At 35.1% G+C, this 21773-nt stretch overlaps 3 protein-coding genes across 3 annotated transcripts; 1 reads left to right on the forward strand and 2 right to left on the reverse strand.

Annotated features, from left to right (window-relative positions):
* Nucleotides 1-1912: 1912 nt before the first annotated feature.
* Nucleotides 1913-13946, forward strand: LOAG_02196 (hypothetical protein). The gene is made up of 20 exons (XM_020445945.1): nt 1913-2143; nt 2501-2715; nt 3029-3212; nt 3617-3736; nt 4144-4329; nt 4512-4661; nt 5023-5137; nt 5975-6202; nt 6393-6592; nt 6800-7012; nt 7198-7378; nt 7630-7734; nt 7890-8038; nt 8374-8598; nt 8671-8787; nt 10025-10152; nt 11916-12042; nt 12946-13033; nt 13222-13316; nt 13427-13946. Exons 1-20 carry the CDS (start codon nt 1919-1921, stop codon nt 13583-13585), a joined length of 3210 nt encoding a protein of 1069 aa, XP_020303652.1. The 5' UTR covers nt 1913-1918; the 3' UTR covers nt 13586-13946.
* A 29-nt stretch (nt 13947-13975) lies between these two features.
* LOAG_02199 (hypothetical protein) lies at nt 13976-14682 on the reverse strand (the record flags this gene model as incomplete). The annotated part of the gene is made up of 1 exon (XM_003137744.2): nt 13976-14682. The coding sequence occupies one exon, from the start codon at nt 14680-14682 to the stop codon at nt 14074-14076; it is 609 nt and encodes a 202-aa protein (XP_003137792.2). The 3' UTR covers nt 13976-14073.
* A 3728-nt stretch (nt 14683-18410) lies between these two features.
* Nucleotides 18411-21670, reverse strand: LOAG_02200 (ADP-ribosylation factor 4). Its single transcript, XM_003137745.2, has 5 exons — nt 21070-21670; nt 20773-20882; nt 19801-19881; nt 19404-19520; nt 18411-19061 (listed from the first exon to the last, which is right to left on the reverse strand). Exons 1-5 carry the CDS (start codon nt 21215-21217, stop codon nt 18975-18977), a joined length of 543 nt encoding a protein of 180 aa, XP_003137793.1. The 5' UTR covers nt 21218-21670; the 3' UTR covers nt 18411-18974.
* Between the last annotated feature and the right edge of the window lie 103 nt (nt 21671-21773).

Below are 21773 nucleotides of genomic sequence, written 5' to 3' on the forward strand. Positions count from 1 at the left end.
ATTCGAACTTATCTAGTCCGCACTGGCTTCTCAGCCATCAACGCGCCTGCAATAAGCGCAGGTACAGGCCCTTCACATATCTTCGTTTGCGAAGCCTAACCACGACGATCTCCCACTATTCCGAACATAGAGCACTTCTATTCTATCGTTATTACAACGAAATATGAGCACTTTAGTCATTGTTCTATCTGGTACCAAATGTCAAGCAACTAGTCCCAGAAATTAAATTTTAAAATCTCTTTCGAGCAAGATTTGAAAGCATCGAACGGACAAGATGTATTAATAAAGGTGCTAATATACATTTGTCCGCGCAAATTGCTGTCACATTTTTGCTTTCTTTGGGGTAGTGACCCCATATTCCAATCACGTTTGTCAAGAAATAAGCGGCACCGAGACGGTAATTCTCATTTCTTATCTTTAAACAGCATAAACGGCGTAATTCATCAAACTCCGCTTTGCTTTTCTCACGGTACTGACATCTTCTAGTTCCGCTGTGGTTGTTGGATTTTCGATTTCAAAAGATTTCTCCATTTCCTGCATCTAGAGAGCTATTTAATAACAGTCATTTGCAGGTGGAATTCTTATTCCAACTGACTTTTACACTTGTCCAAAAGTTTTATACTTTGCATCATGCGCACCAGTTATTATTCCCATATCATTTTACTGGAATTCCAAGTATTGAATTTCATTTGAAAAGTACGGTAATACAATCAAATATTATCCTTAAGTTTGTCAGAATAAGTTAATATGCTTTTGATGCTTTAGATGTTTCAATTCAGGAAAAACTGTTCAGTTGTGGAGGGATAAAATTCTCATATTTTCAAATCTTGAAAAGAAAGTAATATTTTTTAAAAAGGAGGGAGAAAACTCGGTGAAGAATTCAGCAATTTTTAAGTTCAACTCAATGTTTTTGTCATGGGGAATCGATATGAGTGACACATTTTTTGACGTACTTTACAATGGGTTGCAACTTTCTTCCTGTCCAGTATTTCGGAAATTGATCTATGAACCAAAGGACCTGTTGCTAAAAGGATTTAAACTAATGAGCATGGGAAAATGTAAAGTCGAACTTTATATTTCCCTAGTTCTGTAAATCAAATAATGTGGAAAAAACCGTTGGAGGTGATGAAATCAAAGAAACGAAATTGGTTCATTTAGATAAGAGAAGAGACAAGTAAGGGAGTAAAATTTTATGAAAATACGCCAAAAGTACCCTAATCAAATTTTTGATGAAATTGAATCCTTCATGCCACTTCCTTGGCTCACTCTTATCTGTGCCAGCTGTGCTCTCTTTCCATCAAAATTTCGCATCAAATTAAAAGTTTGGAAAGCCATCAAGCCAAAACAGGAACAAAACAGAGATAGATATCGACCGTTCACCACGTGAGACGAGAAATTTGCACGACGAGCCTGCTACCGAATAAAACCCTTAAGGCATTGTTTTGTGGCAGACAGGTGAATAGCTATTTTGTCGATTGGCTCGTTTTTCTTGCTGGGGATGGAGTGAGGGGCTTTGTCTTGTGCTGATACTTCGGGCGTTTTGGTGTGTCGGAGTCACAGTAGTCTAACGCATTGTAAGCTAGAAAAGTAGAAAGGTCAGGAGATAGCAGGTTAAGCGGTTGTATTTGACCCATCCTTTAGTATGCATACGTTTCTCTGTTAGGCTATTCAGATTCCTGTTACATCGCGCTTTTCTTATCCAGTTCTTTCTGTAACTGAAACAGAATCAAAAAAAAAGAACGTTTTGCTGAGGTGATGATCTAAAATCGCGCTGGTCAGAGAAAGTAACCCTTTTTTTTCTCTAGCCAGCGTATTGATCGAAAATGGCTATATGAAAAATTGATTGGGAATTAAAACGTGTGGTTGTTACCATCTACTTTCTTTCTTTGAATAAGCATTTGTTGAATATGCATTTAGGATGGATGTTGCAATGGATGAACGTTTACGAACTTATGTACAAGAAGTGGAGAGTCGAGTGAGATGTCAACTTGATGATAGGAAAAAGTTAGAAGATGCTGTTCCATTGTCCGAAGAACAACTTCGAAAAATGGATAGTACGCTGAAGCGGACGACAGCTTTTATGAAGAAATTAAAAAATATTGGATGCATACAACTGACATCGGTTTTGCAAGATGTCGATAAAGTCAGTTATCTAGTTTTCTTCTTTTTTTTTTTTTTGGATTTTATGATATTAATTTTTGTTGCACATCTGATTCATCTGCCTACTTGTTCATCTGATGATGTCAAATTGTCTCTTTACTCGTTTCCATCAAGGTGCCTTAGCGCTTATCCTGGATAGTAGTGCGACTCGTTACTGAGCGATATATGGAAAGTGCATCGGACCTTTCTGTTTACCACTTCGATCTGTTAAATAATAGTTGAACAATTTGCACAGTAGCGGTAACTAATTTCAAGCTTTTTTCTTTCTTTTGTTTTTCTCATAAGTCACAAGGATTTATGAGAGGAACGATATCGTTGGTTTTGCAAAAATTTTTTTCAGGTTAATTTATCAAAGTTCGTGGAGGAAATGACTGCGACAATTGCCGAAGCAAAAATAAAATATAGCGAGGTACAAGCTGTTGTAAAAGTTTGTGTGCATTTATCTTGTTATTATGCAGAATTCTCATCCCTTCTGCTTCTGGAGTTCCGCAAACTGCTGCCATCAAGGCGAAATGACAAGATTCAAAATCCTTCCAAATTGCGCGTCGATATCAGGTTTCATTCCCTTCAATCATGGGTTTAACTATTGATGAATGCATGATATGGCAGATTCTTATCCTCATACCTATGCTTAAAATTGTTGCCCTTGTTAGTCATTTCTTAAATTTGTTGTCTTTATTAGTCGTTTCTCAAATTAATTCTTTTGCTACCTAATTAGTATAATGTAAAAAGTATTACGATATTACAACGATATGAACTGCACGTTTGTGGGCGCGAAATTTATTTAAGCGATAATTAAATAAGCTTGCTAAATCGACCAGTTTACATTTGTAGGTTTTGTGTTGTTCGTAAAATGTTTGTGTTTTAGATTGCTGGGCGAACTCTGTCTTCATGGTGTTTTCGGAAAGGAAGGCGTTCAGCTTCTGGGTTCTGTAGTTTCATTTCTTACACTCACTGACAGAACCGAGCATATCAACATTCCAATTGTATTGCCATTTTGCAAAGCTATGAATGTTGATTTACTTGGTTTGCATCCTTACTCAATAAAACAGGTGTTTTTCAATGCTGCTCACTGTATTGAAAGTAAAAAGTCACTTCATGTTAAATTACAGTTCATAAATTAAAATTTCTTGTTCTTGCTCGTTAATTTTTCACTATAGTTGTCTAAGAGGGGATATATATGCAAATGAAATTGTTCCATCAGTTTTATTAGCTCGCTAAACCTTCTGTTAAAATTGGGGGGTGATAACATTTTCATTGCAAGCACGAAACTACCGGAGTAAGTGGTCGCACCTGTCATGCGCACTTTGTTAGAGCAGAATCGGTTTTATAATATTTTTCATTGTTAGGCGTATAGTTATGATTAGTGTTTTTTATAATAATTCTGAATTTGAATTTTACTCAATCATCACAGAGAATTGGAATTGGTGTTTTTACTGACGGTATCATTTTGTAGGTTGCATCAGCTGCAAATATTAAGTTGCCCGAAACGTCAGTAATATCTGTTGATCATAAAAAAACATTCGCTCAGCTTCTTCTGGATTATCGCTCATCACTGGTGGACCACATAAAACAGGCGAGCGGATTTAGTTTAACGTTTAACCACTCTTTTGTCAGTTTCTATCCCTTAGGCACTTGCTTTGTTCATAAGTTTTGCATTTACTGTTTCCTTTCCGGTGTTTATGTTCGACACTCTGTCTTTTGATCTCTGGGCTGTCTGATTGTTTACTGTGGTCCATCTTTTGGTATTCATGCACGGTTAAGCAAAAATTTTTGAAAAAGGAGTGCTGGACAGTGATCTTTTAAAAAACTTAATTTTATTCACATCCTTATTTGGTTATAAATATTTTATGTAGCTTAACCACAATCAGTTGTGCAGGACATCTTAGAGAAATCAATATTTTTTAAAAGATTGAATTATGAAAATTGGATTTTGGTGAGATGCACGAAGTAAGCGACATAAATTAGTCGTAGTCGTTGTAGGACCTACTTGAAATGAACCAGTTATTGCTTTCAATAAAACGTCAGACGCGAACGAGGGGAGATGCTTCTGCTGAAGACCGAAATCATCTGGGAGAATTACGTGCACGCTATGAAAAAATTTTAACGAGTGGAACTCAGCTCAGTGAATATTTGGGCGTTGAAATGGAAGCAATGAAGGAAGAACAGGTCATTTTAATCTTTAAATTTTCATATTTCTGGTTCATTTGTGATTGTAATTTATAGACGGTCAAAATGTGTACTTAAAATTAAAAAAATTTTTTCATTTACGGACTGCAATCCCCAAGTAAATCTGTACCGACTACATATTGATATTATCGTGTTTATTATGTAATAAATATGAAATACAGAGCGAAGATGAAGAAGAAGAGGTTTCCGCACTAGCACTTAGCCGTGCATTACAAGAAGGAACCATTACTATATGGCCGGATGAAGACACTCGACAGTTTTATGAAACAAGGATGGAGCTTCGACAACTTGTTCCGGCAATTCTTTTCCAGGTGATTTATGTATTTTGGGATAAACGATGGGGATGAAAATTGTACTAGATCAGTGAGTCAATCAATGCAACATTCCTTCGAACAGAGGCGCAGCCGCACAGTTTATACAGCAGAGCACTGCATTCTCAGAAAGATGACACGGGACCTTTCTATTTCATGGTATAAGCCAAATAGTAGTCAGTGTCCTTTAGTTCTACGAAACGTTGGAGAATCTTTCAGGCTTAGTTGCTTTCATCTTCATATTGCGGGAATGTTTCCAAGGAAAATAAGAAGAAAATATTAAGTGCATAATAAGAGCGGCTTTTGAGAAGCACCATGCATTTCAAAAACCATATACTGTCATATTATTTTGATTTCTTAGGAATCGGAACAACGAACATTAGATCTAGTTGAAGGAAAGATTGAAGATGTTGATCTAAGCGGTTTGGATGCAATTGCTGAAGAAGCTGAAGATGAGGGTGATGAACACAGTGAGGGTTTGTTTTAAAATTTTTTGCTTGTTGATATGGAAGTTATAATGACCAAAAATATGTTGGACTCTGAATTTAAGTAAGGGATAGTGGTATGTTTCCTTGTTCCATCTTGTAATGCGATTAATTTGCAAAGAAAAAATCGATTTTAGGTTCCATTTGTCACATCTTATAATAAGAATTTCCTGCTTTTTTTTATTGAATATGTTAAACCCAGAGCAAAAACTACATAACACTTGTGAGAAGGGTGAAATTTTAGAAATAATGCAAAAAATATTGTCAAATTCTGACGTTTCTTTGAAATCCTTTGTGGAATTCTTTGTCATACTGGTTCAATAATTCCATAACCATAAATGAAGTAGTGGTTCACTTAATGTCTTACCCTACTCTGTACACTCTTACTAATTCTTTTACCCAGGTTGTGGTGTGAAAACTTTTACTGCAGGTAAAAGTATCCGAAATTTTTGTCCTTAATACTCGAAATATTGAATTTTCTTAAACTGATTATTATGCTGTAATCGTAACTAATTATGAAATCAAACAGATTTCTTGGAAGAGGGTAACATTGGTTATTTTAATCTTCATGGTCTACTTAAAGAAATAGTACTAGTCGACAAGAGAATAATGGTTATCACTCTTATGAATTCATGGATTTAAGGATTGACCAGATGACTAATTTGACAGAAATAGTTATCAGAACACCATGATTTGGGATTGTAACTTTCGTCTTTGTTGCAGTGAATTAGTTTACATTTCTTTCATCATTTGTACATATTCATTTATTCATGTTGTTTCGTGTCATTACTTATTATAGTGAACACTTATTGTAAATCTGTCTTTTAGGTATTGATGATGAAGAGACAAAAATAGATTTGAATGAAATGGATCTTCCATCAGTTGCAATGAGTCGTATTGATGCACCAAAAATATCTGGACAAGATTTGAAGCTCAGGATGATTGCATTTATGGAACAGCTTCCATGGCTAATCAACAGGGATTTGATCGACAAGGCTGCACTTGACTTTGTTACAAATCTTAATACCAGGAACAACAGAAAAAAACTCTGTCAAAGTAAACATTTTAAGTTTCTGAATGATTTCTTGTTTTTGTTTTTCTTGGGAACGTATGATCACGATCCTGACATAAACAATGTCACGTAAGGGTCTCGTTCATACTAACTGAAATGTTTTTGAAGTAATTCATTTGAAGTCTACATGGACTTATCCTCCCTACTTTTTCTACCAGTTCAATTATTGTTTAGTGATGCTGGAACAGCATCGAAATCGGTTAGATTTGCTTCCATTCTATGGCCGTTTGGTGGCAACTTTGGAACCAGTTATGCCTGATTTGGCTCTTGAACTTTCGCATTCATTGCTTCAGCAGTTTCGCGCAGCTGTTCAGAGTAAGAAAAAACAGCGTGTGGACTGGAAAATAAGGTGTGCTCGGTTCATCTCTGAACTGGTTTGTGTTTAATGACATATTTCATGCACTTCGATTCACTACGTAACTGACCTTGGTATTTTGCGATTCAATGGATTTGTGCTTTGAGGTGCCATTCTCACTGAAGGGATGATATTCCGTCTAATAGATAATGCTAGTGGCAATCTTCCTAAGAAAATTTACCTTTCTAGAAACTTTCAGTTTTCCACCACAAATGGTTTCATTTAGGTGAAGTTTGAAATCATACCGAAAGGCGAAGGTCTTTCTTGTTTGCGAATGGTACTTTTTGATTTTCGTGGTCATAACATCGACATGTGCTGTGCAATGGTTGATGCAATGGGACAGTTTTTATATCGTTCAACGGACAGTCATGGAAAAATGAAAATCTTGCTTGGAGTTATGATGAAAAAACGTGATCGTGTTAGTGATCCGCGCCAACAGGTATAAGTAATGTTTTGAGAGAATTTTGACCACCCTTTTATGATTAATGATTTTATTGGTTCATCTTTTTCGTTATTGTAATGTGCCTCAAGTACTTCTCTTCAAAAGGAATGATTTCATTAGTTGTTCAACATACAAATAAGTCATTAATTTTGGACTTGACTTTTACATTTTTGTATTTTTAGATGCTGATAGATAATGCGTTCTACACTTGTATCCCACCACCAGTGCAAGAAAAACCGAAGCCTGCAAGCGACCCATTTCAAGACTTTATTCGTTATTTGATAAGTAATTTATCACGTTATCGAATGGAAATAACTGTACGATGCCTCAGGAAATTGGACTGGTCTGATCCTGTTTGTGCTAGTTAGTTTATTTTGGTTTTAGAAAGCATGTTTTATAATGTTGTCGCCTTAAGGGATCAGGGAGGATTATTTTTAACGTCGAGGTTTTCAAATGCTAGGAGGAAGTAGGAATTGGAAGCTAATAAACCAATGCCATTTAAAGCGGGATCGGCTCGGAACAATCGATTATTAAAAGGTAAGGTTGATGATAAGTGATAGAAACTTTACTGAGACAGATTACTTGTGTTGCTTCATAATATTCGATCTGTTTAGATTATGCAGTTGAGTGCCTCAGTAATCCATCTCTACCGCGGTACAATAATGTGCCGTATCTTGCGTCACTTGTAGCATCGCTTTCATCATGTCATGATTGGATTGGTAAGTTTCATTTAATAAGGGGATGTTTCGCAACGAGTTTGAATCATACTTCGTCGAACCGAATATTTCGTTTCCTGGTCATAATCGTATCCATCGATACTCTGAGTTTTGACTTGTGTGCTAGATCAGGTGTTAATTTAAATAAAAGTTTTAAGGTATTCGAGTACTTGACGCAACGCTTGAGGATATTCGCATCGCTTTAGAATTTAACAGTCCATCTCTTAATCAAAGCACAGTGCTGTCAGTAATATTTTTGGGTCAACTGTATAATTATAGCGTATGCGACTCTCCCGTTATATTTAAGGTATTAGTGAAAAGTGATCTTATTATTCCCAACCAATATAATGCGATAAGACAGGAAATATACCAAAAAAAAGCTCACACTTCATTTCTGCATTTCTGCATTAATATGATATAATCAGGTAAACCAAATTGATTCGCAGACACTTGTCGCTTTATGGGATGTTATTTGCTGGCAATTGTATGTAAGCACTGCAAGGAATATATTTGTCGAGAATTTTCTATACAAACTGAAGAAATAAAATTGCACGTTAGTAAATGACTGTTCAATATTCTTGGTAAAACAGTCAGTGAGTGAGACGTTTCACAGTTGATACGGACTTAAAATTTATCATTTAGACTTTGTATCAATTGATCACTTTTGGTGCTTTTGATCCATTACTGGATGACTGGAGCAATCTGGCACGAATTGGTCTTGTGTGCGAATTACTTCTAGTTTGTGGCGAATATTTTAATGCTGGTTCAGCTAAGAAAAAATTGGATTGTTTCTTAGCATATTTTTACCGTTATTTATTGGCTAAAGAAGAAGCATTTAAAGCTCGCGATATTGTTTTCCCCAAGCATGTATGTTGTTGCTATTTACTCCTACAAACTTCGTTAGAATCCATGAATAAATCGGTCATTCCAACATTTAAGGTGCGTTTTCGAGTGGAGGAGATGAGTGATTATGTGCGAAAAGGCGTCAAAATCCCAGAATCTTTCGACGAAGCGCAAGAAGTTGTTGATGGAATCCAGCAACAATACGGAAAAATGGTATTATTACTATTTATTTAAAGAAATACTCTGTAGATTTCATCACTGGATGATTGAGATCAAACTATCTGCAGACATTTTTCTTAACGTTTAACTGCTTTCAGTCCACTCATGCAGATTTTTGAGGGATCTGAACTTGCCATGATCTCTAAATTGTGTTTAGTTCAGAATTAAAATTTTTAAGGAATGCCTGCTGTGGATATCAGTGGGAATTTTTGTGTGGAGTTTCTATTTTTCTAGACCTGATAACTGCCCAGAATAATAGTGCGAAAGTCGAGAAATTTTGGATGTTTATAAATTTTCAGTGCATGGTTTATTAATGCACATTTACGTTGGTTGCTGTCATAAAATAGAATCAGAAATAAAAAGCGGTCATTCTCGAAGAGAATTTTCTCCTATCGATACTTATAATGAATAATCCTCCTTAGCATATACATGTGCTAAGGAGGATTATTCATTATAAGTATCGATAGGAGGAAAACTAAAATATGGCAAAAATTGGTATTGGAAGTATGATAATGTCTCGAAAATGAAAGATTATGAGATTATCTAGCACGTTGAAGAACTAATTCAGCTCGGACATGCATCTGTAGAACGAAAACAACCGTATTCTTGAAGCGGAATTTATTTTTTAGCCATTACTGTTAATAAGAAAATGATTGATGATCCTATTCTACTGTGTACTAATGATGATAATATAGTTCTTCTTAATAATTCATGATCCCGATTAATCATCAAGCCAATCTTATCTCTACAGTTGTTTTTAAGAGTAGCCCAATGTCTGCTCACTTCTTTCAAGTTATTCTTTCGAGGAATGCATAATGGCAGAAATAGATGCGCTGTAAGCTCTGTTCACAAACTCAAGCACATGATCTGCAAATCTTTTCAAATATGAGATTTGATTAGTTGATTGGCGAACATAATTTTCTTGTGTAAAATAGTAGTCTTACTGCTGTTACCAAAATGGCTAATATTTCATGGAAAAGAATTTCTGCCTGACTTGTAGTGCTTTTACCCTTTATGACTTTCCGAGTATTATGGTGCCAAATTGCATCTGGACTTATTTTACCCATTTCACAATCTTCGACACATAGGCTGAAATTATAAGTTTTGTGAAAAATGGGAAGGCCTGAAAACGAAGAAGGAAATGCAAATACTGAAAATATAAATATAAAGATAGATCCAGTTAGTGAAACTTAACATATTCGAGGATTTTCTAAACTCATTCTCTATTTAGGTAGATGCAGCGCGTGAAGGGAAAATAGCTCAGCAAATAGAAGAAGAGATAATGGATGAAGAGGAAGAAGAACCACGCAAGATAAATTGTGCCGCTGAAGCTGGCGGAGACGAAAATATCAGCAGCAGGTTTGTGGCAAAGATTTCACTAAAAGTACTGTTTCAGTCGTGCAGTATTTGATATGTAAACGATCTACGAGCATTGTTTTAGCAAGAAATCAAACTACATGAAATTTCTCAGACTTGCCATGGTGTAATGTTGTGGCGATTACTTTTATACCATTATCTCACAATAATTGTATGAGTTTGATAATGAATTTCTTCAGTTCAGACTCGTAGTTGACTTTTCATCATTTACGGTTAGTTGGGAGAACAGAAGTCGTACTTTTACATGACATCCTTGTGAAACAGCACTTTTATGCCGTAAGAAAAATTAAAATATTCCAATATAGTCAAGTTATGGCGAATTGTACCACTTGCATTTGTTGCCTTACATGCATTAATGTTATTTTAGCTTGCTGAAAGCTTACCGGGATATACTTCGGAACTTAGTAACTATTTTCTCGTATTTTGAATAGACTTAAGTCAATATTTTACAACGGTGAATACAAGCAAAAAATGAAGTGAGCAGTCGGTGCATCTCTGATAAGGTGTTGAGTTGCAGGAATTAAGAATTTGAAGTAATTGCTGCTAAGTCAAGGAGTTTTTTGCCCGACTTTACTAAAAAGATTTTTTAATGATCATATGTAAGACCCTTTGAACTTGGTTATTAAAGTTTCTGCGTCGTTAATGTCATCATCAATGCATCGTCAACTTTATGCATCGAATATAATGATTTGTAGCATCTGAGAATCAAAATCTAGCCAGCACATCGGCTCCAAGTTATCTATATCAATATCTTGCTACCAAGTCGCTAGATGTGTTTCTCAAACTAAATTTCCAACAAATTTATAAAAACCATAATCTTCTTGATAACCATATCTATGGCAAGAAAGAGGATTTGGGATAGTAAGTACTGAAAGCACATCGAACTTGTTAGGTGATAGAGAAAAGAGTGGGATGATGCCAGGAATGCTACTGTAAAAGTATGCCAAAAATTGATAACGTAATTAAATATTTGTTCTCTTAATGATTGTGTAAGGATCGATTTGTGTATTTTTTTATTGTTTTATTTTTTTTGTATTTTTTTTCGTTATTTGATTTTTTTCTTGTTTTCTTTCGTTTTCTTTTTTTTTTTTTTTNTTTTTTTTTGTTTGCTGTAAGGATGTGTAAGGATTTTTCGCTAAATTGTGAGTACGGAGAACTGGAAATTTCGAATTGATTTAGAAGGATTATGTAATACTTGGGTGATCAGTACGGTCGTAAGATAGCCCACAAATGTGACTGATACGCTATCAATCTAATGACGTTATGACAAATAAAACATGTGATTCCCCCAACATTGCACCATGATGATTTGATTACAATTACCTCTATAAATTCTAATGATTTAATGTCCATATATAATTAAGAAAAACAAAAACTTTAACTGGGAGTGGGCAAGGCATCTGCTGGTACTGCAAACAAGTTACTGATCTTATGGTCGGACATAATTTTTATATCTTATTATATACAAAGGCAATAAGTTTTGATTCCTCACTTTCTGCAAGGCGAAATGTTTTTAGTAATTTGAATCAAATTTATAATAATTTGAAAGATTATGATGGAATCATTTGAAGCAAGAATCATTAATATTGAACCTGTATTTAGTGATACATGCGGTGAACCAGACTTGATGTATTCCTTCTCTTGGTTGAAAAGTATGCCAAACTGAAGTTTTCCTTATGAAGTTAATCAGTGCTAAAAATTATTTTTCAGCCCAAAAAAGATTTTCATAATTTATGCTTTTGCAGTGACGAGATTGTTGTATCAATTTATGATGAAAATGAAAGCGTTCGCGTGCATACAAATCGTGTTCTCCTACCTGAAGACGAACTGTTCGTGCGTCAACTTGAGCAAATCATTGCAGAAACGATGCAGGCAATCTATATCATTTTTTGCCTTCTTAATATCTATCACTGCGTTTTTTTTCATTCCTTACACTTCATCCCTTGTAGAGTTATTTTTCTTACATTTCGAAGCGACTACATGGATACATGTAATTTCGAAATAAATGGATTACTGCTTAATTCGTAATAAATTTATTGCAAAATTTTTTTTCTCCATAATAAATGGATTTCTGCTTAATCACCTGAGTGGTGATTGCACTCAGTGAAATGATTAGACAAGTGACAATGTTAGGCTTATTTGAAATAGTGTGGCCTTAGCAGGCTGCAGTTTGTTATTGTGAGAAGTGATACATTAAATACCAGTAGTTCTTAGTAGTGGTATATGGGAAATGGAAAAATAATTGGTTTTAAATTCATGCTTTTGAGTTACTTTGTACCTCTCGCCAAGACAGAAAAAACTTAAAAAGATATGGAATGAAGTGGTAACTTTGAAACATTGAAATTGTAAAAATATTCAGTCAGAATATTTTTATAATTTCACCTCAAAATAATTTCGCACATTTGCCTTGCACGATGTCCATTTTTCTTCTTTTGGTTCCTGTTATAAGTATATTTTGTAAATAGAGGAACAAATTGGTTCCACCTTGGTGATAGGTACAAATATTACATTTCATTGAACTTACTTCACTAAAGCGTCATTATATCATTGGGCGAACGATATGCTCATCAACTCACTTATAAAATTAACATTTTTTCTTTTAATCAACATCCATGAAAGCTTTTGTTCGATGTTATCCATTTGTAAAGTGTTTCACTAACCAATTTGGGCTGAAAATGTTAATGAAGTTTGGAACTGTGAACACAAATACTTCATTATACTTCGAAATTTGTCGTAGCATTTCTTTGTCAAAGCCAAACTGGATAAGTTTTACAGAGCAGGGCAAATGTCGTAAGTGTACCAGTTTCGGAAATAGTGGTGCCGACATCTGCACGTCAAAAATTTCATAGAAGCATTGCATTTGGTGTGTTTTTTTTATTGATTATAAGTATTTTGGTAGCTTCCATAGTATTTAATTCGAAGTAACATTTCGAGATGTCTATATTCGAATCTTTAACTACGCTACTGCATATCTACGCTGTAGCATTTTAATACGTCCTTTTAGTTAGATCCTCGAATAATAGCATTGAGTTAATGTCTGTGGCATTCCAGATGCAAACGCTCGTAGTACGAAATCGGATGACACATCAAACTCAGGAACGGAAACAAGAATGGCGATTTTAACACGTGGGAAAGGGAATAAAACGGTAACTTGGATTTTTTCTCTGTGCCGTTAGAGTTTTGATCATTTGCCCCTCTTTCTTGTTTGCCAGTCATCTAACGTTGAGTTGAAATGTAAGGAAGTGTAACTGTTCAGGTGTTGAAGGCGATAGCAATGGATGCACCGAGTTTTTTGACGGAAACGTGGAATGCACAGCGGGAGAAAGAACGTATGGAATTGACTGTTCATAAGCACATAACACTGAGTATAAATGAGCGCATGATGATGGATGATGATGAATCTTTATCAGAATAAGATACATCTCATTTGTGTTTCTAATGCTGAAATATAATCTTCATTGGACCGGGTGATGCCCACCAAATCGCTGGTACTGACTAGCCAGACATCTATACTAATAGGAATGAAAGAAATCACGAACCGAAAGTCAAGAATTTTTGGACACTCTGGTCGCTGAAGTTTGTGCAACTACATGTCGAAGTCGATCACTAATGATCCAACACGAATCTTTCATTTATTGCAAATTATATTACATGTTATATTCGTTGTACAGAATTTTTGGAGAAATATACGTTCTTAATTGTTGCTTCAACTGATTACTTCTCGCCGTTTTGTACTTTTTTTTTGGAGGGTATAAACTAAGGTAATTGATTTGCGCTAGCTCAAGAAAGACTCGAAATGTTTGTGTTCGAATAGAAAAGTCAGTCGAGGACACTCTTTATAAGGAATAGTGCCAGAAATTCGTTATCGTAATAGTCGAAGGCCGGAAGTAAAGTTGATGCTGTTCAAGTAATATTGTTGTGAATATAAAAAATGGCAAGTAAACATATTAGAATCTTAATGTGTAATGGTTTATCAATTCGTAGTAAGTATGTCCTTATCGCTGTATTACATTTGTCGAAAGTGCACACACACACGCGTTGCAATACACGTAATTCCTGTGCCATGCCTAGTTGAACGTTACGTGTCAAAGTTCGAACATTTTCACATGCAATGTGTTGGAAATACTCTTGTCGATCACATCCAGCACCAATCCAGTAAAGGCCATCACCTCTAATGTTCATCGTTATCGTTACGCAGACATCTTGATCCCGGTCACATCGTATTGGTTCCATGGGACACCCTGGATATGGTAGTTGTGCGATGATGCGGAATTTATCAAGTTGAATAGCATTTTGATGAGTGCTACTGCTGGTTGCACACGTCATGCAGGTAAGAGCGGAGCAGGTACTCACTATCTGAAGCAGCACGAATATTGCAATGGTGTTATCACTTAGCGGAATATGTTTCGAATTTGAGCCGGAGCTGTTCAGCCGTTTTTGCTGATAGTGGTGGTGCATGAACGAAGGAAGCATTGAAGTGTAGGCAGTTGGAGCAACCATTGTTTGTGCCATGATTAAATTTTAATGCAGATGGGGTGGGATGAATTGGTTTACTTGCTATACAGCTTTATCCTCCACCTCTTAAAGCGTAATTTTGGAAGGGTGGAGTCTCACTTTTCAACAAATAACTAAAACTAAAAATTCGTTGCCTTCAACTTGTTTGGTTGTCTCTTTATGTCTGGGATTGTGTGTTGACGACAACCTCTGTCGGGATGGGTTTGACTGAGGAAGGGTTTAAATAATGGTTGTTTCTTCATAAAGCTTTAGAGGCGTAACAAAGCCCAGCTGTCATTATCAGTAGTTTTTATGTAAGTTACTGATGCAAGGTGAGAATAGAATAAAGAATCGAATTGAATTTGTGCATAGAAATCATAGATAGACTAGATAGATTAGGTAGATGATAGATAGATAGATAGATCGATCGATCGATCGATAGATTAGATAGATAGATAGGCTGAATAAAGAGACTGGATAGATAGATTTGATAGATAGACTGGATGGATAGACTGATAGATAGGCTGGATGGATAGACTAGATAGATAGATTAGATTAGATTAGGTTGGATTAGATTAGATCAGATTAGATTAGATTAGATTAGATTAGATTAGATTAGATTAGATTAAACTAGATTAAATAAATTAGATAGGTGGATCGATAATGTTTGGACAAACATTCCTTGTTGATACGGAGGTTCAAGGACACATAATAAAAATATTTGTGTAAATGATGTTGGGCATTATTAATAAGCCCAGGCTAACTTTCTCTTATAGTCGCCGAGCAAACATTGTCCCATTTCATTAGCTGAAGAAGTAAGCACTTCTTGAAAGTTTTTAGTTTCCTTGTTTAGTAAACTATGAGACAACTATAGCACCTTTTTCTTCCAAAGTATTTGTTTATGTGAATTGCTAAACATAAATTAAATCCGAATTTGTCAATTGAACAAGTGCAAAACACAGAATGGTAAAATTTTGCTAAAAAAGATAAATTTGCTAAAAATACAAAGATAAGAATATGAAGAAAAAAACAATGCTTAACGCCTTTATATCGCTTTGCTATTTTTGAGTGGACTGTGCAATCAAAACATGGCAGCGAAATCATATTATAGAACATAAAGTTTACCAGCTGATAAAAGAATTTCGCATTGTCATAAAGTAGGCTTTGTTTGAGAAAATACCGGAAATTTAAATGGGATAAATTTAAATATGATTTGAAATATGAATGCTTTCCGACGAGTTTTTCGAGTGGTTTTTCAAAGCTAGTTTCACAGAAACTTTGTTGCAGCAAAAAGTAGAGAAAGAATGCGAAGTACTAGAATATCCTGAAAAGTGTGGAAGAAGGGAGATGCAGTGATGAAATATGGGAAAAGGCAAGGAAAGGAAGAAATACAAAAGTCTTCAGTGCTTTGTGTAGTTGAAGTTTTTTCCAAAACTTGATGCTAAACAAAATTTGTCAGGACTGTTTTGCGGTGCTTTGAAAAACTTGACAAAGCATTTTCGTATTTATTTAAGACCGAAATTTCGTGGGCAAAGATTTTCCTAAAGAAAACGAAGGAAATATTTGAAGGGTTTGTGAGGAAGGCGAGAAAATATACGTACTCGTCCCAGGTGCGACAGCTTACTAGTAAAGAATGGTCTGCTGAAGCATGCCTGTTTCCTTTTTCTTCGTATGATGGAGAGATGTTTCTGCCATGAAGTTCTGTAGTTTCAGAGAGATCTATTTGTGATCATCATGTCCAGGGTGATTTTTTATTTTTTCGATGAGTAAAAAAAATTGAAGTTGATATATTATCCTAAGTCTATCTTTTGTGTTCGAAGTATCTACTTAATACCGATGAGAGCCCTAGGTAATGATAAGATTTTGCTTAGTGATATGACTGTTACGTAGAACCCTCATCATCTAGAATGTTTTATTTTTGATACATATACTTCTGAGCTAAACAAGTTTGAAATTAAAATAAAATGCCACTATATTACAGATACTAGGACATAAGCGAATAATTTTTCTCAATCACTCGTTTTCTTATGGAGAAGCTTGTTATATTCAAGATCTTTCTCTAAGCAACGCAGGCATTATGTATTGGAGATTGAAATATTTGGAACCAAGCAGTTGAGCCACCAAAAAGAAACAAATTAAAAAATTTTCAGGAATGCCAATTTTCGCAGTGCAGCCTCTTAGTATGTCAAGAGTACCTACAGCATGAAAGGAACTCATCCCGATATTACCCTTTATTTGATTATAGTAGGTATTTGCAATTCTTGTTCTTCGGTTTGTACTCTTCTATTATTTAAGCAAAAAGGAAATAATTCGTGGGAATAATGGACTTACTTCACCCCTTGGTAACTCGTAATATGATTACTGTATAATACTTTTTATCATATTACTCTCAATATTTTGACCACTTTTAATGAAAAAAAATGTGAAGGAATCGTCTTTTTCCAGTGATAAAAGTAAATTAATTTGTTATAACATTGGTTACTCTTCTCTTAAATCTATAGTAATTTGTGAGTCGCTCCCTCAACTTACTGTTATTGTACAGTGATCAACTGATAGACTGCCATTTGATGGAAGATATAAACTGAGATGCTAAACATAACTTTACAACTTAAAACATTATTATATAGGTTCCATTTAAAAGAACTGTCTCTTTTTTGTATGCAAATAAGAGCGCGTAGAACAATTAGAGAGTAATTTCAGTTCGAGAAAGTCGATAGCTCACATTTTCCAATTATAGTATATGGTCGTGGTTTAAAAGTATAAAACAGCATAATATGAAACTTTATTAGTTAGAATGCTGAAGGTTAACTACATGAAGATATTTGTTTAACAGTCATAAAGTACAGCCAATTTGTATGTTTTTGATTTTTGTACCGAATAAACACCAGAAGTGACGCGTCACGCCCCATCCGTGTGCACGTTCAACTCGAAAAAATTAATGTTGCATCAGATGCACTCGCTGATTCCACCGGTGAATTCTCACACATAATTATCTTTATTACAAATTTTATCTTTACAAACAGTACAACGTTGCTGCTTAATCGAACACATAAACACATCAACATCTTCAATTTTAAACTGAACTTGAAAACATGATTTTCGCAAGAAAGTTTTATTCTGAAGCTTTTTCTCTTTTGGCAACAAATGGCATTTACGTTCTCGAAGATAAATCATACTTCGCATAGGTATTTAAAAAACAAGAAGAAATAGTGAAACTCTGAGTCAAGTTCATTTCGTTTACAAATATTGGTTCAAGGGGTCAGAATTACTGACTCCAACTGCTATGGAAAACTTACTCATCTCATAAGAAACCACCAGAGTTGTTTCGCGTCTGTTCACATTCTGGAAATACTGTTCAGAAGCAAAAAAAAAAAACTAATATACATGGTGCACAAGGAATCAGCATTGAGAGATACATCGTTCACCGTGAAGCCTATTACTTCTAACCGGCAAAGTACCACCTATATTTAGGCAGCTTTTTAATATTATGTCGGATTTTGATTAGCATTAAATAAACCATAATCCCCTCCACAGATATTTCGAAAGGTTAGAAAGGACTGTTACATTTGGCAATGATTGAATCAAAAACACCACAGACCTAGCATGAAAATAACCGCAGATTATTTGGAGCCTTCGTGTTTCAGAGTGGTAAATATTGGAAAATTCCAAATCTGCAGCTGGTCTGAAATGCGTTGATGCCCCGTAGAGCATCCAATAACAAATTTATTCACGATCAACGAAAAGTGTTCGCGAAAACTCGATTTCAGGGGGAAGTGAAGTCAGTAATTTATTCAAATCGAAATAGCTATAGGAAAGCACCACCAACAAAAATCAACAGCATGAGAAAAATATTGCCAGCAACAGTTCGGATTTTTGAAATTTATAATAAAGACCGTAATGTTGCTATAGCGCTCACTACTGGGAGATGAAGAATTCTTCATAAGATTCCTGAAGACCGAAGTGTTTCTCATCTTCTACGAAAGAATGGTAAGTTAACAAAGTGCGAGGGGACACAAGAAAACATTCAAAAATGTTAGGAACACTTTTGTCAATGAAGTACATTTTGTGCATGCCAACTTGGACTTAACAAACGAGAAGGGACAAAAACGATAAAGAAAGATGAAAATACGATTTCCGTTAGGAAAAACAATAGGGAAACATCACAATCGCCAATCATTCCATCATTCATGAATACAAATTATCCCGATAATGATTGGAGTGATGAAAATAATCATAATAATAAATAATTGAAAATAACGCGTTAGTGATATGAAAAAGAGCACTATATGTGTTGAGAGAAGGCAACGGATTTAGCTTTTGGAAAGTTGGTTCGAAAGCCAATCCAAACCTTCATATAAACCATGTCCTTGTGTTGCACAAGTTGCCTGGATATACCACTGCAATCGAAAAAATGTTATGCAGTTCATAAATGATACATCGTTGCAGCTGCTCAAAAATGTCATAAATAATCATAAATGATGCATTACTACAAAATATTCAGGAGATACTTTACTATCATTATGACAAACAAATGTTTTTAATCCTCGTACCGAAAATTATGTATTATAACTTATAAAGACCGCTTTTGAAACAGGTCACGGTGATTTTTAAAACTGACGGAGAATTATCGCACTGGTTTATGCTACACACTTACGGCACTTTAAAAAGTGTTCTGTAATTGCAAAAAGCAAAGTTGGATAGTCCTTTGGGGGACTTTTAATAGCCATGGTAAACCTAACCTGCCGTGATCGCAAATTATGAAGACCAAGCTTATCAGTCAATTCGGCAGCGCTCATTGCATTTGGCAGATCTTGTTTATTCGCAAAAACAAGCAAAGTGGCATCTCGAAGTTCGTCCTAAAAAAAAAAAAAAAAAACCAAGTAAAAATGAACAACTACCACAAGCCCGAAGAAAATAGCAAGTTAGAACGGAATGTTACGAAATCTTCACAGCAAAATAAAGAAATGTCTCAGATGGGTCGAAACGTTATTCATTAACACAATTAGTCGTGACAGTCAAAGAGTGCACCTCTCTAATGGTTTGATAATCTTTGATAAAAACAAGTAGCGAATTAGTGCTACTCCCTACAACAAAATGCACCTTTCCTATTCTCTAAGAAAAGTAGCATGTAAAAACCTCGGAAAGCATCTTGTGCAGTTCTGTTCGACTTTCTTCGATACGTTCCCTGTCATTGCTATCGACAACAAAGATCAAGCCCTGTGATACGCAGTAATACAACAGGAATACCATAACCCAAATAAAAGACAAATCCTAGTGAAGCAATTAACATTCAAGTTACACTCTTTGTTTGGTTGAACTCGGAACACATTTCAACTACAGAAATTTCCAGCAATATTTTTGAAGTTTTTAGACCAGCGATGAACTCTCATTCTGAAAGATATCTACGACCAGATCGTAAATTAAATGAAATGTTCGTCATCGAGTTGCAGTATTATCATATGCCTGTGCAATCAGAATCCAGGTTAACTTGGCTTGGTGATAGAGATATTGATTTTTGAGAAACAAAACGCAGAAGATGAGAAACAAGATAGGCAACCACTATTTCTGAGGAGTTTTTGAGTTATTTATTTATAAAAAAATAATTACTGAGAAAAGTTCTCCTACTAGCCAAATTTTAAATTTAATTTGAAGGAGTCATAAAATTATGCATATAAATGTGTACTTGTAAATTACTTTATAAGTGCACATCAATATGCGCAACTTCGTGATTTTTCTCTTTTATTCATTCAATCACTCATTTCCAACACTTATGGCCACATCTTACAGCAACATATCCTTGTATTTCTCAGAATAGTCAGTTTTCTCGACTTTTTAAAATCCCAAGTTCACTGGTGCCATGTTAACGGAAACTCTAGTCATAAACACAGTAAGCCAAGTCCTTTTTAGTAAGCCCGATTAGAAATCAAACATTTTCTAAAACTGCTCCAGTCCCGACTGCCCATTTTTCCTCTCAATTGAAGCTTCGGATTTTCAAAGTCAGTTAAAAAGTATACAAATCTCCAGCAGTAACAAAATAGCTTTGAACAAATACTAAATATAAAAGACAGATCCACCCAAAAAAGAAAAACTGCTGTCGAGTAATCTTACCTGCGTATTTTGAAAATAATGTCTCCAAAGTGGACGGATCTTATCTTGACCACCAACATCCCAAACTGTGAAAGAAATATTCTTATACTCCACTGTTTCCACATTAAACCCTGGAATCAGTTTGCTCTATTTTATGTCTCATTTCTTGTAACATATGCCGTTAAAAACAAGATAAACGGTTCAGTCCGTCTAGGTTCGTCATGTAACATTCGTAGTTCACATCCAAATATGGCTAAAATACCATGTATGGTTCCTTCAAGATATTCACTGCGCTACATTAAAGAAATAGAAACAAACCAATAGTTGGAATAGTGGTAACAATTTCTCCCAACTTCAATTTATACAGAATGGTCGTTTTCCCAGCAGCATCCAGACCAACCATCAAAATTCGCACCTGTTTCTTTCCAAAGAGGCGTCCAAAGAGGCCAGATATTGTCAGCCCCATTGTAGACTATTTTTTTTTCCCCTGTTAAATATTATCTGCAACAAAATTCTTTGATCATTTTGAGAAACAATGGAGAGCTGGGAGCTCTGTTTAATAAAGCAATCAATATGGCCACCTCTACACAAATCAGATGGAAAAGTCCTTTGGTTAAAGACTTCGTGTTACAAATTGTATAGTGACTCAAGTTTCAAAACCTTTTGCCAATTTCTCAAGGATAAAATCATTTTGTTCCTAAATGGAAATCTCGTACAACGACAGTACAACATAGAGTATAAATCATACATCAAATGATTTTGTAATTCAAAAACGCATGAAACTTATCAATGGAATCGATACCGCTTGGAGAAGAACAACGTAGTTTGAGTTTCAAAGCCACACTGCACATTTCACGACTCAGGAAAATCTTACACTTGTGACGGAAAAGAGATTTGGATAGATAACAGAACGGTCACTATTAAAATATCACTATTACCAGTAAGTAACAGACTAATTAAATATTCATATGTAACGACTAACTTCCACGAAGTCCCTCGATAGGAGCACGAGAAGAAGATAT

The sequence above is a fragment of the Loa loa genome, assembly GCF_000183805.2.
Source record: "Loa loa unplaced genomic scaffold supercont3.85, whole genome shotgun sequence".
NCBI classification, from domain to species: Eukaryota; Metazoa; Nematoda; class Chromadorea; order Rhabditida; family Onchocercidae; genus Loa; species Loa loa.

What these genes read in the sequence shown, in the direction of transcription:
- LOAG_02200 (XM_003137745.2), bottom strand. Translation starts at nt 21,217, where the DNA reads ATGGGGCTGACAATATCTGGCCTCTTTGGACGCCTCTTTGGAAAGAAA. An exon ending in ATTATTTTCAAAATACGCAG is followed by an intron (nt 19,882 to 20,772) that starts GTAAGATTACTC and finishes TGCGTATCACAG; the next exon opens with GGCTTGATCTTTGTTGTCGA. An exon ending in ATAATTTGCGATCACGGCAG is followed by an intron (nt 19,062 to 19,403) that starts GTTAGGTTTACC and finishes TTTCGATTGCAG; the next exon opens with TGGTATATCCAGGCAACTTG.
- LOAG_02196 (XM_020445945.1), top strand. Translation starts at nt 1,919, where the DNA reads ATGGATGTTGCAATGGATGAACGTTTACGAACTTATGTACAAGAAGTG. An exon ending in TTCCGGCAATTCTTTTCCAG is followed by an intron (nt 4,662 to 5,022) that starts GTGATTTATGTA and finishes TTGATTTCTTAG; the next exon opens with GAATCGGAACAACGAACATT. An exon ending in ATATTGTTTTCCCCAAGCAT is followed by an intron (nt 8,599 to 8,670) that starts GTATGTTGTTGC and finishes CCAACATTTAAG; the next exon opens with GTGCGTTTTCGAGTGGAGGA.